This window comes from Nicotiana attenuata, unplaced genomic scaffold (assembly GCF_001879085.1).
Source record: "Nicotiana attenuata strain UT unplaced genomic scaffold, NIATTr2, whole genome shotgun sequence".
NCBI classification, from domain to species: Eukaryota; Viridiplantae; Streptophyta; class Magnoliopsida; order Solanales; family Solanaceae; genus Nicotiana; species Nicotiana attenuata.
The window spans coordinates 290,647-306,266 of NW_017671011.1; the positions used below are offsets into that span (position 1 = coordinate 290,647).

Sequence of the window (15,620 nt, forward strand, 5' to 3'; positions counted from 1 at the left end):
AATCAACAAAAGTATAATGACTAACTGGTAAATTTATTCAACTTAAAGCATCACTCACACTTTCAATTCCATTTATGTGAAACTATTTGAGTGGACAAGAAAATGTAACAAAAAAAAGTAGTTTTGATAATTATGATTTAAAACATGTCATGATATTTTTGTGGGTATAAAATTTGGAATTTATAGTCTTAAATACATTATGACATTTTGTGTGACTTTAAAATTATGTCATTAAAGTAATGAGAAGTTTAAAGTTAATTATTTCAAAATAAAATTATAGTGTGATTCTTCTAGAGACAAACAAAAAAAAGAAGAAGATAATATCACATAAAGTAGAATAAAAGAAATAATAATAAGGGGCTCAAAATCATTATTTTGTGTTGGTTTTGATTAGTATGAGTTTTTATGTCGTGGAGATTTACTTTTACACATAAGAGATCTATCTTTTACATATAAGAAATCTTAAAAAATAATATTTTTAAATTATAAAAAGGCATGATATACATATAGCATTTGGTACTTCATAATACTAGTAGAGAGTAAAGTAAATATTACACGTACATATTCTTCGAGAAAAAAGAGTCCTCCATCGCAAGCCGGTTTTGGTTTCGTAAAGCAATCCTCTATAACTCATAGTTTCCTCTCAACTTTTATTAAGGCGTTCTTTTCAAAGATTTATTTTTGAATATCTTTTTTCAGCCATTTGAAAAGTTTTTCAACCAAACACCAATACATAGCAGTAGGAGTGGCAAATAGGCGGGTCGGGTCGGATATGGTTCGGGCAAAAAACGAGTAATAAAAAAAATGGATAAATTATTCGGCCCGACTCATATTTAATACATATAAAAAACGGGTTAATCCCGGATAATATGGATAACCATATTATTTATGACTTCTTGCATATGATCACTTTTGGAAGAATGCTTAGTCTCTCTAACTTGAGGAACTCTCAATTTGAGGCTTTTCAAATGTAAAAGTTAGACTAATTGGTTATCCATTTGTTATCCATTGGTTATCCATTTTCTAAATGGATAATATGGTTCTTATCCATATTTGACCCGTTTTTAAAAAGTTCATTATCCAACCATTTTTTAGTAGATAATATGAGTGATTAACTTGTTTTCTTTTAACCATTTTGCCACTCCTACGTAGTAGTATAAGTTTTCAGATTTGTATACCACCTATAGAATAATATTTTGGTTTAGCTGAAAATGAAAAAAAGTTATTTTAGTGACCTTTGGTTAGAAAAAAGAATGGTTTTGCAAAAAACGTTACCCTTCTGTCAAAAAAAGAAAAAAAGTAATTACTTTACCCAAGTTTTGTAAAACTTAAAAGGGGTGAAAACGAAATTACTTGTGAAATGCAGTCCTTTAACCAAAACAATTTACAGCAACTCCCCGAGCTGTCACGTGTCAATTTCCCCATGGAGAAGAACGCTGGTCTACAAAGTTGAGAAGAAACCCAAAAATGGTAAGTGACCACTGACCCCGTCGCTATCACTACTCTTCCAGTTATTGGGTCGTGCCCCATATTTCCCTAATCCTCTGGTCACGTGACCCAACCCACTTCTCTTTTCTTTCTCTCTCTTCTTTAAGCAGACGAAAAAGAATTCGTAACGTCAATTTGAAAACCTCTCTCTCTCTCTTAAATTTCAAGAGATACATACTCTGGTTTCTACTCTGATTTTGAAGAAAATGGAGGATTCTTCTGAAAATCTGGATGATGGAATGTTATGGCTACCGTCTGATATTTTCCCTGTAGAAGAAGTTTCAGTTACTTTTCCTTCTCCCAAGTTTAAGTTCAAAAACAACCACCCCACTACTTGTACTTGTTGCTGTCATTACTCTTGTATTCATCACAATGATCATCTCTCTTTAATGGATGAACAAAAAGAAAATGATAATGATAATATCATTCAACGCTTCGCTGCTTTTTCTCTTCTTCATCAACGTAACCACCAACCCCACTCTGTTCCAAAGCCATTTCCTATTTCTGAGGTACCTTTTTTTTTTCTGCGGCATTTTTTACTTTTATTTTATGTTGTTAAGGGTCTTCCATATTTTTATTTATGTGTTTCCATTTTTACTATTCATGGGAGCTCTATTTTTGTTGCTTTTACTATGTTTTTAAATATTTCTTCATTGTTTGTAAAATTCAGCGGTTCAGACCGGCAGAGAGGTGCAGCTGTACGGATTGTTCACTTTCTGGCTGTGTTGAACGAAGTAGAGGGGATGAGCTGCTGCAGACCGGTGGTCCACCCCCGGTTTATCCGTACCAGTTTTATACACCGGTTCAACCCCAGGTAGAGTTGAAACTTGCGTGTTATTTCTGGATATATATATTTTTCTTTTCTTACAAACGGTAGTTCACGCATATATTGATAGGTTGAGAGGTTGATTGAAGCAAGAAGTAGGGTTTTGCAGATGCAAGAGAACCGGTTCATGAGAATGCGTAACCTGGGAATAAATGAAGACCGGTTCATGGGAAGCCGGTTTTTGCCATTTGTGGGAAGTGGATATGGAGTTGATGGTGGTAATAGAAGAGGAGGTAGTTCTACTTGTGGTGGAACAGGTGTTTTCCTTCCGAGAGTACCCACTAACATCAACGATTATCGTAATCATCCACATGCTGGAAAGAGACAAGGTAAGTTAATCATATCATTGAGTTAATTAATCTCTGCCTTTTGACCACTCTTATTCTAGAACATTCTATTATATCCTAGTATTAATTTCTTTGTATGGTTAACTTGAAATTCATTCATTCAACGTATATGAATACAACTCCCATGCAAAATACTACCCCCACCTCCCTTTTAATATGTATAATAATTTTTGTTTGACTAGATGTGTTATTTAAAAAGGAACAAATAAAACTTTTGTCACCCAAGTTATATAAGACAGAGTTAGAATGGTTATTTGAGGTTTGACATAAGTGTAAACATTAATTCTTGTATGTTTATGGGTTCCTTGTGATCTGTTTTGCCTTTTTTGCAAGTTGATAGTGGTAAGTGAGGGTTAGGTTGGTTGTTGGGTGGGTTATTTCCGTTGCCATTTGGGGTTTACTAATTATGAAAATAATTTCTAGGAAAACATTTTTCTTCGTACCAAACACATCCTAAGTATGAATGGTTTGTGACTGAGGGTGTGTGCTTGAACGAGATGGATATTAGATGATACTAGTTAGAATACCAAGTGGGCGTTTGGACATAAGAATTGTAAAATTCCAAAATATGGTGAAAAAATATTTCAAGTGAAAAATGGTATTTGAAATTTAGAATTGTTTTTGGACATGAATATAATTTTGGGTTGTTTTTAAAGTTTTGTGAGTGATTTGAGTGAAAATTTTGAAAAACAGCTTCCGAGTTTTTCAAATTTTCAAAAATTTTTAAAATTCATCTTCAAGCGAAAATTGAAAACTTTATGTTGATTTCGAAAAAAAGTAAAATTTTTCTGGAAAAAGGGTAAAATTTCTTATGTCCAAACGGGCTCCAAATCATATACAAGTAATATTTAAGATGTAAATCTTGAACTTGTGTTGAGAAAATACCTCTTAAGTAAAGAAAAAAAAAGGGGTGTTTTTACTGAAATCTATCCAATAATAGAAAACAGCCTGCTTATTTATTAGTAAATCTGTTAGGAAGAAAAGAGAGGCAGTAGGCGTGGCTTATAAAAAAGTACTAGTATAAAATTAGAAGATGAAGAAAGGCAACTACTAGTCCTCAAAGGTGTGGTTCTTTTCACATGCATAAGTTTTGGTAGATCGATTTTTCGCATTTAAGGGTGTGGCCTTACGTTCAATAAATTGGGTTGGTGGAATCATAAGGTTTGAGGTTAAATTCTAATTGAAGACAAAAAATACCAGGTTATTTTTCTCATTTGTTCAAACCTTGGGGAATAGAGTTATCGGAAGATAAAAAACACTAGGTAATTTGTCCTATCTTGGTGAATAGATGTTGCTGGTGGGATATAATAGATATTTCATAAAATTAGTTGTAATGTGCGCAAGCTGATTCAAACACTAGGAAGAACAAGGTGATGGAACACTGGGTCATGGAGTAGATACAAGTGGTTTTGGCCTCTGCCTCTTAAAGGAAAGAAGGGGGAGGGGAGATAGTGGTCGTAGTTCATACCCGCCCATTACCCATTTAATTTTTAGACGGCTAGACCTTTTCTAATACTTTACTTGGTTTCCTTTCATGGTGAATTGGAAAAGGGAAACTAATCCATTTCTGAACGTTACTCCGATTGTCCCATGCATATACTATGGAAAGAAAGGGAAGGAAACTGAATAATTGTATAATTCTCCATATTCCTTATTTAGTTTGACAAGAAGTTGAAGAAAGAAACAAATTTATTTATTTAAACCTGCTAATTTTCTCTCTTTTGGGAGAATTTTAAAAGTACTACTCCATTATAATCCTTAATATATTTTTGCCTCTCTGCACTTCTGTCCAGTTTCAAAACAGGAAGTTATTTTCCTGATTTTTCTCCAAAGTGCTAATTTTTTGAAGCAAATTTCGCATACTTCTTTACATCACGTTACAGGAAAAGTGAGTACGAAGGTGATAGTAGCTGTGTCACTTTATAAATTTTCATCGCTATATCATGGTTAATTTTCATGACCTATTTATTCTTTGCTGAGTCAAGTTTCATCTTTTCTTTGTGTCGAAGGAAAAGGTTGAAAATAGTCGTCAAGCAACTTTGATTATATATTGCAGTTCATTGCGATGTCAAATTTTGGAAAACAAAGCTTAGAACAGTGGATTAATTACAATTTCCTTCTTCCTCCCCCTTGTTGCAGTTGAATGAGGGATACATCTTTGGGTCATTCTGGAAATACTATTTGTCTGATTGTAGTTTCTGTTAAAAATTACATTTGGTGTGGCCAAAACTTTGGCAGTTTTGTTTAAGGGAAGGATTTGTGGCATTCTTTGCTTACCTTCTTGAATGCTAGCTCCCAAATTCCCTCCCACTCAAACCCCCTTTGCCAATTCTTGATTATCTATCATTACAACACTCTCAATGTATATACTGCTAAAATTTGATGGCCGATATTACCTGGTACAGAGTTGAATAATTGAGCTGTGAAATAGTTGGCATCATTTTGAAAATAAATCTAAAAAATTTGTAGGGTGCACTACCCTTTAATTAGGAATTTGGAGCAGAATTGCTTTACAAGTAAAAGCTGTATCTTTTAGCCATTTGACTTTTACAACCATTTTAGGCATGAATTCAGCTGAATTACCTATTAGCACTACACTCTATTTTTATTTTTTTTCATTTTTGGTCATACTTCTTTTATGATAACGAGGACTATGAAGAATTGGACATATAATTAAGTTGTTAATCAATGGCAATAGATGTTAATTTCACGATGTCTATGGTGGATTTTTTTTTATAGCGTGAAATTCTGATTGATATTTATGTATGAGCAGCAGGTGGTAGAAATAGGCAAGACGTTCAGCAAACTGGTCAGAGCTATCCATGCATATAACAAGCAAAGAGGAATAGCAAAGCCTCTTCCCTCGTGAGATGAGCTAGCTTTCCTAAAGAAAAATTGGACCAATTAATATAACATGGTCTATATATAGTAGTTTATTCCTTAGATAGTATTAATAATTTGAACTAGCATATGCCTATTTCCTTGTTGAGGCCAAAGGGACCTGTCTTCATCTGACAAATTGTAATATGACTCCTTTCAACTCTGAGGCTCCTTTCAAACTTTTGCAATCTTATGAAAATACAGCTTCTGGTCGCCTTTGGATTTGATTTGATTTAGATTTAAAGTTTTGGAAGGTTAGTTTTCGCAGTATAGTTATGTTTTGCGAGAAACCTCATGTTTTTAGTTTTCAGACAAGATTTTTGTTTGGTTTCAAACCATATAATAGTATTTGTTTGTTTCTTGGAAAAGTTTCCCATAAATTTAAAAATACGTGCCCTTGTTTTTAAAAGTTGAGTTACTTTTCAAATCAAACTAATCTGTTCCATATAGGTCTGCACAAGAAGCATTGAACAATAATTTTTCTCTAAATCGCTCTCTAGAATCTGTTTGAAAGTTTAGTTTTCCAAGGGCCAAGTGGTTGTTGGAGTAAAACACTGTTCAATTTAAGAAAACTTGTGCAAGTATTTATTTCTTTACCTTTTCAGAAAGTAACCCAGTGTCATTGAGGTGTGACTTGATAAAATGAGCACAACCCTTAAGTATCATAGTTCAAATCCTAGCTAGTAGAGATGGAAAAAAGCTATAGTTGACATTACCTTTCTCAACAAAAGGAAAAAATCTTCTCTCTACATTTAAGTGATGTAGAGGATCATTTGGTTATTGTGTAAAACACTGTTTTATTTAAGAACTTGTGCTAGTTGTTCCTTTGCCTTTTCAGAAACTGATCCAATGCCAATTTTGATTGCTGAAGGTGTTCCTAGCTTCAGCCTTTTACCATATTTTGCCTTGAGGAACATATGAAAAGACTCGTCAATGAATATTTATGACAGTTAATGGCAACAAAAGTAGTAGACTTGTCCTAATCGTTGGGTTCTGCAATTTTTACATAGCTATGTGTATCTATGCCTATTCTCTTGAAAGCTTAATGCCTACTGCTACTTATTGAGAAATTGCATTTTTTTAGGAAACTGAATGATCAAGTGTAATGGAGAACAATGAAAAATTGAAATTCACAATCAACGAATGATCTTTTTCCTTGTTCTTCTCATTTAAATAGTTCCCTATCCACTTTATGGGTTTACTTTTTGTTTTGGTGATTTGGTCAACACGTTGTGAAAAGTTGTGGTTGCTGCACCAAACTTTACCTGCCGAAATGGTGAACCATGTTTACTGACATTTCATTTAGTAGATAATAATGTAATACTACTGAAATGGATTAAACATGAATGAAGTGGGACATTTTACAGTTGCAAGTGCATGAGAACATCTTCGAATTAGAAAGGGCGCCAAGATCAATGCAAAACAAAATTATTCTCTTTTAAAATCTCACTTTCTAATTTTTTTTGGAAGATTTTACAGTTGCAGGTGCACCACTTTTTTTTTTTTTAAAGAATTACGGTCCATGTCACTTGGCCTAATAGTCCAATCGAAAATGGCCCACATTTAAAGCTCTTACCCTATATAGCCCATGTTGTACATAACTTGAAAGAAACTTTTTAGTCTTTAGCCCATTATTAAAGACATACTTTTAGGGTTTTTATTATTTTCTTCTTTCTTCATTCCCTTCTCTCTCTCACCACCTCTTACTTCTTTCTCTCTAACCCACATAGATCCCTCATCCTCTCTTAACCTAGCCCCCGCTATTCCCCTCCTCTACCCCCTACGTAGTTCTGCCATTAATGGCTCGAAGAAGGCTCGAAGAAAGACTTCGTCGTCCATGGTGGCAAGCAGAAGAACGAAGAAGATTTTTGAAAGAAACATGAAAATACACACAGATCTGAAAGTAAATAGCTCTCAAACTTGATTTGCACCAACAAACAACCACTAATTTTGGAGGATTTTGAAGTTTGAAGTTCTGGTAATTTTGGAAGATTCTGAAGTTCTGGAAAATCATAACTATGTAGCAGGTTGTATCGACACTGTATAATAGTGTATAATTGTGTATATGGGTATACAGATACCTCTTATACACTATTATACATGTTTATACAAGTTATACAGTATTGTATAATTGTGTATAAATGTGTATATTTGTGTATAATATTGTATAAATATATATTTTTTCAGTTTATAAGGATGTATATACATTGTTAGCGTGTAAGAGGTCTCTACAGAAGTTTGACACTTCCTTCTCTTCTTCTTTTTCGTGTATGTGCTATATGAAACCGATTTGTACGCGTTGGAGGAATTCTACAATTCATTTATTAATTTTTTATTTTTCTTTTATCCTGTTGGATTGCTTCATCAATTGCACATAAAGGTGTTTGAATTTCTTACTTTCGGATAATATGTTGATTGTGTGAAATAAACTATTTTTTCGGAAATTAGCCTATTATTTTTGGGCTATAGATTTGCAATGTGATATCTAGGCTATTATGTTACAAGTCAGGTGTGTGAGTTGTACTTATGTGAAATTATTCCTTTTTTTTTTTGGATGTGGTGGAGAAGGCCTGTTAATGCAAAATTGTAACAACTATTTCATGTAATTATCATGTGGGAGTTATGAATTAAAAAAAAAAAAAAAAGAAGAGTTAAATACGTTAAGTACCCCTATATGATGACTTAGAAATGGAGACACCCCTGTATTTTAAACCAAACACTTAATACCCTTGTACTATATCATCTTCTTTATTGTTATAACAAAAATTTGAAGAAAAGGAGAAAAAAGCGAATGAAATCAGATATGGAGAAAAAAAAAACGATTAGGGGATAAAAATGGATGAAATCAGAAAAGGAGAAAAAAGAAAAAGAAAAAGACAGAGAGAGAAAAGGAAAAAAGGAAAGAAAAAGGATAAAAAGAAAAAGAAAAAAATATAAGCATGATATGAATGAGAATGAGGGAGCTGAGGACTAAAATACGTATAAATGGATTTTATTTAATAGGTGGTAAAAATAGCACGGGCTAGCCAGGTTCGGACTGGTCATTCAAAAATAGCCAGCGTTTGTAAAGTCATTGAAAAATAGCCACTATTTTGCTGCAACACGGAAAGTTCCAGCATAATATACTGGAGATCGATGCACTTGTGTATGAACTTCTAGCATATTATGGTGGAACTCCAACACGCGAAAAGTTCCAGTATAATATACTGGAGAGTGGAGCACCGGTGCTCCAATCTCCAGTATATTATGCTGGCGGCATATTATACTGGAACTCCAATATAATATACTGGAGTTCCAGTATACTTATGCAGGAACTCCAGTATATTATACTGGAGTATTTTTTCAGATTTTGAACAATGTTTTCGTTCAGATTTATCTTTACATGAAAAGTGGCTAAATTTCGATTACTTTTAAAATTGTGACTATTTTTAGTGACCACTTATAAATCTGACTATTTTTGAATTTCTCCCTAAAAGGTGTCATCGTAAATCAGTACTGATGGATGAAAAGTTTGAATCCTATAGGTATGAACTTTTTCCTAATCTATAGGACAGGCCCAAGTTGATTTTGGTGCTCGTCTAGGCTCAATCCTTCAGCAGAGTTCATAACACATAATGCGTGAATTTTGGATGGAATTTTTACAAACTTATATACTATTTAAAATTTTATTACCAAAAATATCCATGTTTAGTTAATTATCCGGCCTAAACAAGTTTTGTTTACAAAATATATATATTACATCTTAAAAGGCTCCCAATCTATTATTAGTGCCTTTAATCGAGAGATTTAGTTACACCCTTTTCCTTTTTTTTCCTCCTCCTCTCTCCCCTTTTCTCTCCAGATTAAACTTATATTTAGGAATTTATAGAATCTAATCCCTCAGATCTCAACTGATGTATATAGAGCTTCAGTTGAAAATTCGAATTCAATTGTGTCCGCCACTGGTGGCTAAGTTTCTAAGACTAACATCCTTCTAAAGTTTTGGTATTGTTTTTTCAGTTGATAGACTATGCTATCCTTTTCTTATTCGGCCAAAAATGGAGAGAAAAAAGATTAATTTGCTTTTTTCACCACGTTAAAATTATAGAGAGTGAAAGAGATAATAGAAAAGAGAAAAAAAAATATCAAAATAGCTCATGGGCGGAGACCACTAGGATAGAATGAAGCAAATTTTAACATTAATAGTAAAAAAAGAAAAGGAGGACGTAGCTTGATACAACTTATCTACAACTTATCCAATTCATCCGATTTTCATATATTATTTTTACCCAGTTATATACAACTACAATATCAGACAACTTAAATACAAATTTTGTACAAAATTTATGCAATATGTCTTTGTATATTTTGTATCTGATTTATATACAGTAGAAAACAAACGTCATACAACTAATTATATATTATACAACTTATCTACAACTTTCATACATTATTTCTATCCAGTTATATACAACTACAATATCATACAACTTAATACAATTTTTATACAATATTGTTCAACTTTCATACAATATTTAAATAAAAAAATATATATAAACAATAGAATACAATTTTTCTATAATTTTACTAGAACTTTACTACAATTTCTGCAGTATAATGTACGTCATGTCTTCTTCTTTTTCTTCTTCTTCTTCGATTTTCAATCTGAAATTCAGCCAAAATCAAGTCTAATCTTCACCAAAACACCCTCAAAATTGAGATACAAACTCCAAACAGTATTTCTAATTGTTTGCAATAATACCCAATCCAAACAAATAATGGTTTTTGAAAATCCAAATTCGAATTCAAAGCTTCAAAGCTTTTTAATGGCTGTCAATGGTGAAATTGCTTCTCTCTTTTCCTTTGCTTTACATTACTGAAATTAGGGATTGAGAGATAGAGAGGGACGTAGAGAGAACTCCCAATTGCTTGCAACAACACCCTATCCAAACAAATAATGTTTTCTGAAAACCCAAATTCGAATTCAAAGCTTCAATGATTTTTAATGGCTGTCAATAGTGGAATTGCTGATCTCTTTTCCTTTGCTCTACATTACTGGAATTAGGGATTGAGATATAGAGAGAGACGTAGAGAGAGAGAGAGAGAGGGAGAGAGAGGGGGAGAGAGAGAGAGAGAGAGAGAGAGAGAGAGAGCGTAGGAGAGAGAACCACTACAAAAAACGGAACAGTGATAGTGTTTTTAAAGTGGCGGTTATCAAAAAACCATCATTATAGCACTATAATTCGGCAATTTTTAAATCGTCAATGATGCATCTGTAACAACTAAGTTTCGCTCCTGAAAAATAATAATCAAGACAAGAAATATAGCGACAAATATTATATTCGGTTTCAAGTGACGGGGTTACAATCTCTAAAATATCTCTAAATCTAAAGAGATGTAGTCCTCTGATTCTTCTCCTCACGGACGATAGTTCAAGAGCTTGAGAGCTTGATCTTGAACTTGACGGATTTCAGATTTGTAGTACGTCACGAACAATTTGAATGTCGTCACGAACCAGGATTTGGTGTTGGGTAATCACGAACGGAAGATTTGAAGCCGCCCGCCTATGATTTGAGTTCGCCTTTGGAATTTGACCACAGACGACGATTGCAGATATGGATGGAGACCTTGATGCTATTCTTCAGAGCTTCTTTAGCCTTTCCTTCTGCTTACTTGCTTGTCTTATCCTTCTCCTTTGACCCCTTTATATAGGTGTGGGGTGGAGTAATCTCCAAGAATACCCTAGTGGATCATTGGGCTTGAGGTTTATGGGCCGACCCATTTGATAGAAGACCAATTGACGGGCTATCCCAATAATACATTGGACTTTTATTTAAATCAATTCATTTTAGATTTAAATAATCGACCCTATTATACTAGCCAATAGTATCATTTGGATTAATATGTATTTAATATATGATGAAATCCAAATTACTTATGGGTTTAAATTTAATAAAATTTATTTGTCTACAAATTCCCCCTACTTCAAGGCTTGTCGAGGCTTGCCGAAATCAAAGAAGAGACTTGAGGTACCCATGAAGATAACGTCCCTTCGTGAATCATTTAGTCAAATGGTCCGATGTACCAACGTTAACTATCTTGGTTTTTTTTCCATGTTAGAGAAAAATTTAGTTGCGTCAATTGCCTTTGGCAAATACCATGATCACCACGTTGCAGCCTGAATGTTAGCCTGCAATGCAAATTGATAACCATCAATGTAGAACTAAGCAGTGGTATTACCAAATTTCTAAAATAACTTGGCTTGTCGATCGGATAAGTTTTTTTTGTTCCATGAAACACTTGGTCGTCATTCCTTCTATGGAAAGAACATATATGGACTTAAAATAAATTAGTCAAACCCATTTTATATATGATCAAGTAAAGACTTAACAAATTTGGTAAGAATTCTCCAACACTTCGACATTAAACAAGGATTACAATACTTGGAATCTTTTTTTACCAATCATATTATAAAAGTGTTGGAATTTGTTTTCATGTTTGAAATCCTTGTCCAACAAGCTATGGTTGTTTCTGTTGAAAATGTATCAAGGGAACCACCTCTGAGAATCTACATAAGAGAGCATGCTTAATATAACTTATTTTTAGACGTGGCCATACCTCCAGCCTCATTGTAGTGATCAACAGGCAACAACTAGCAATTTGCTTTTTTTATGCTTTAGTTAAGTCGGACGTCTCCCGTTAGTCCGAGAGCTTGGAGCACTTATAGAAAATAATTCACATCTTGTCATAGGTGTGTCCAAAACTTAATCCATTTGATCCTCCAAAAAAGTAGACACTTAGAGGAAAGACAAGTTAAAAAACTGAGGTTAAATTCGCTTTGTACTGTTCCATGTGAACTTCTTAAACTTGGTTCCAAGTTCTGTTGCGTTCAATATTTCAGTTTTGCGCGTCTTCACAAAAAACTTCATATCTTGGTGTAGGAATGTCTAAATCACGAGCGGTTTGTGGCTACAGAAACTAGACTCGGAGTACTGCAACATACGAAAAATTTGGATTTAAATTAGCATTGTATTATCCCAAGTGAGCTTCCTAATCTTGGTCCAAGTTCTGCCGCGCTCAACATTTCAGATTTGCGTGTCTTCACCAAAAAATATGATATTTTGGTGTAGGATCATCGAAATAACGAGCGGTCCACGGCTACAGAAAATAGAATTCTGGATCTACGACATAGGTAAAAATCATAATCAGAATGTTCTAATATATTCCTAGATATTTTCTCGAATTTAGGCAATATATTGTGACATGCTGTCCCTTCAGTTTTGCTGGTTTTCATAGATTCTTCCCTTTTCTTTTCGCAGACTCTCGGAGCAGCCCATAGGACTGTAAATTCCATCAGCAAGGATGCATTTTATCGACCACGATACACCATATCTACACCTTAAGATTAATAGCGACAAGCAGAATCCGCACGCTCAAGTTCTCGCTTTAAAAGTTCATCCTCCGGTGATAGGTGCTTTCCAGTTTGCTAGAAAGCCGCTTGACGCATCCCTTGATCTTGCAGAATGGTCGACTAGAGAGACTCAGGATGCATTGGACAAATTTTTGGGCAATGCAACCAACATGAAGGTCCTACTTTTGAAGTCCTCCACCCATTAGAAGGTCGCGTCTCTAGTCCTCCTCATCGTGATCACGATGGATGTCTGCCACTTGGAGTGTTCCTCCTTCCGGCTTTGGTGAAGTTTGCTATACGTCCAAATATTGGGAGTGAGTAGAAGATGTTCTTGCCTGCAACAAGTTGACTCTGGATGGCATCAAGGTCTATGATGCCATCTTTGCTTCATTGTTCACATATGACTACAAAGAGAATGTCCTCCGTGCCTTTTATGAGATTTGGCGTCCATATACCAACACAATTTCTACCTCTATTGGTGAACTCTCCATCTTTTGTGGGACTTGCGAGCAATCAGAGGCCTTCCGGTGCAGAGTTCCTTCTACGACGAAGTTATCCCCTCGGCTAAGGAGTTGACACAAACGGATGATCAAGGAAAACCTTTCCTCACAAGAAGTTGTCTGCACCTATTGTCGGCATTCTACAAACTCATAAAGGATGATGTCCGCAAGGTCTCCATTCGTGATTGGGTGGAGTTTTGGTTTCGAGGTCCGAGTAGGTATGCCAAGCCTCTGCAAAAGTCATCAAGGAATCGGACTACAAGGCCGAAGTTGAATCATAATCCTTCTGGAAATATTGACGCGGGCTTCCTACCATGAACCTATGAGGAGAATGCCCCTTTTATTGAGCTTGGCGTGGAGGAGTCACTTAGAGCTGAGGCTTATTTGGCGGCTTTCCTTGCATGTTGGCTTTGCAAACGATATACGATCAACCTTATCTGTTATTATATAACTAGGAATGCCGAAACGATATACGATGTTCACTCGAAGTTTGCAACATTCTCTTTCTTCACTTCCTTGAAAGCGACAGCCTCAGACCATTTTGAGAAGTAATTAGTTGCAACCAAGATGTATAGATGTCCTCTAGAAGATTTTGGAAGTAGTCCAACAACATCTAATCCCCAAGCGTCAAATGGCCAAGATGTAACAGTAGGGTGTAACATTTCAGGTGGTTGGTGTATAAAATTTGTGTGAAACTGGCAAGCCTTGCATCTTCGAGCATAATCCAAGCAATCTTTCACCATTGTCGGCCAGTAGTAACCCATCCTCTTAATGTGGAAGTGGAGCTTCGGCCCAGATGGATATGATCCACAAACTCCAGAGTGTGCCTCTTGCATAGCTTGAGTTGCTTCATCTTCCTCTAAACAACGCAAGAGAACTCCCTTAAATGATCTTCGATACGAAGTGTCTTTATAGTAAAGGAAGCGAGGGGCACGCCAACGAATTTTAGTCTTTCTCCTTGGATCTTCGGGAAGTATCCCATAACATAAGTAGTCAATAATGGTTTGTCGCCAATCAACCTTTTCAACTTTAGTGACGGCTACCAAACGCTCGAGCTTGCTTTCTTTATCCTCGTTCTCATCTGGTGGTATTATCCATTTTTGGCAGATAGTGATTTGTGTCTGGCCGGGCAGAGTCAATGTCGAAGCTAAAGCAGCTAAGGCATCAACTTTCTGTTTTCCTTCATTGGCACATGTTGAAGAGTTACATTGCCAAGCCATCCTATCAATTTCTGCGCATAATCATGATAAGGGCGCAATTCTGGCTTTTTGACCTCGTAGCTACCTAGAAATTGATTGATCACTAACTCAGAGTCTCCAAAAATATGTAATTGGAGTTGTCTCATATCAACGGCCATCTCAAGACCAAGTATGAGTGCTTGATATTCTGTAACGTTGTTGGTGCAATGTTGTGTTAAGGTGAAGGAATATGGCAAGACTTCTCCTTGAGAAGTGACAAACACAACACCTGCACCAGCTCCTTCACGATGTGAGACACCATCAAAATACATTTTCCATGGTGGTTGCACTTCGATGACCATTGCATCCTCATCAGGTAGTTCATCAGTCAACTCCCAATCATTAGGTATTGGATGATCTGCCAAGAAATTCGCTAAAGCTTGTCCTTTCACAGCTTTTTGTGTGATGTACACAATCTTGAATTGTTGAAATTGGAGGTACCACCTTGCTAATCGATTCATTGAGGATGGGTTTTGACATAACAAACTTGATCGGGTTTGCCCTTGAGACGAGACGGATGACATGAGCTTGAAAGTAGTGCTTCGGCTTTTGAATTGCGAAAACCAATGCTAGACACAACTTTTCGATCGGAGAATACTTCAGCTCATTTGGGCTAATCATCCTACTCAAGTAGTAGAGGAAATTTTCTTTACTTTCACCATTTTCTTAGGCCAAAAGGGCTCCAACTGACCTTTCTTGGGCTGCATATATAGAATCAATGCTTTCCTGGTATAGGGGCTTCTAGAACCGGAGGTTTCATCAAGTAGGATTTGATGCTTTGGAATGCGTTGCTACAAGCTTGGTCCCATTCAAAAGGTACATCATTCTTCATGAGACGACTAAAAGGCTGGCACTTCCCTACTAGATTTGAGATGAATCTTCTAAGGTACGCCAATCTTCCTTATAGACTTTTCAGTTCATGTATATTTTTGGGCTCCGGCATCTTCAAGA

General features: G+C 35.4%; 1 protein-coding gene across 3 annotated transcripts; it reads left to right on the plus strand.

The window, feature by feature from the left end:
* The first annotated feature begins 1,523 nt into the window (after positions 1-1,523).
* On the plus strand, positions 1,524-5,768 carry LOC109205204. 3 transcript variants are annotated; one of them, XM_019367891.1, is made up of 4 exons: positions 1,524-1,997; positions 2,159-2,302; positions 2,424-2,643; positions 5,435-5,768. In XM_019367891.1, exons 1-4 carry the CDS (start codon positions 1,695-1,697, stop codon positions 5,491-5,493), a joined length of 726 nt encoding a protein of 241 aa, XP_019223436.1. In that variant the 5' UTR covers positions 1,524-1,694; the 3' UTR covers positions 5,494-5,768. The 3 variants fall into 3 exon arrangements, with proteins under 3 accessions (XP_019223436.1, XP_019223435.1, XP_019223434.1); XM_019367890.1 differs by having other exon boundaries at positions 1,525-1,997; positions 2,385-2,643; positions 5,438-5,768; XM_019367889.1 differs by having other exon boundaries at positions 1,528-1,997; positions 2,385-2,643.
* Positions 5,769-15,620: the final 9,852 nt, after the last annotated feature.

Excerpts from the sequence above, each read along its gene's own strand:
- LOC109205204 (XM_019367889.1), top strand. The coding sequence starts at position 1,695 with ATGGAGGATTCTTCTGAAAATCTGGATGATGGAATGTTATGGCTACCG. Across the intron at positions 1,998-2,158 it reads AGCCATTTCCTATTTCTGAG|CGGTTCAGACCGGCAGAGAG; the intron begins GTACCTTTTTTT and ends TGTAAAATTCAG. Across the intron at positions 2,644-5,434 it reads ACATGCTGGAAAGAGACAAG|CAGGTGGTAGAAATAGGCAA; the intron begins GTAAGTTAATCA and ends ATGTATGAGCAG.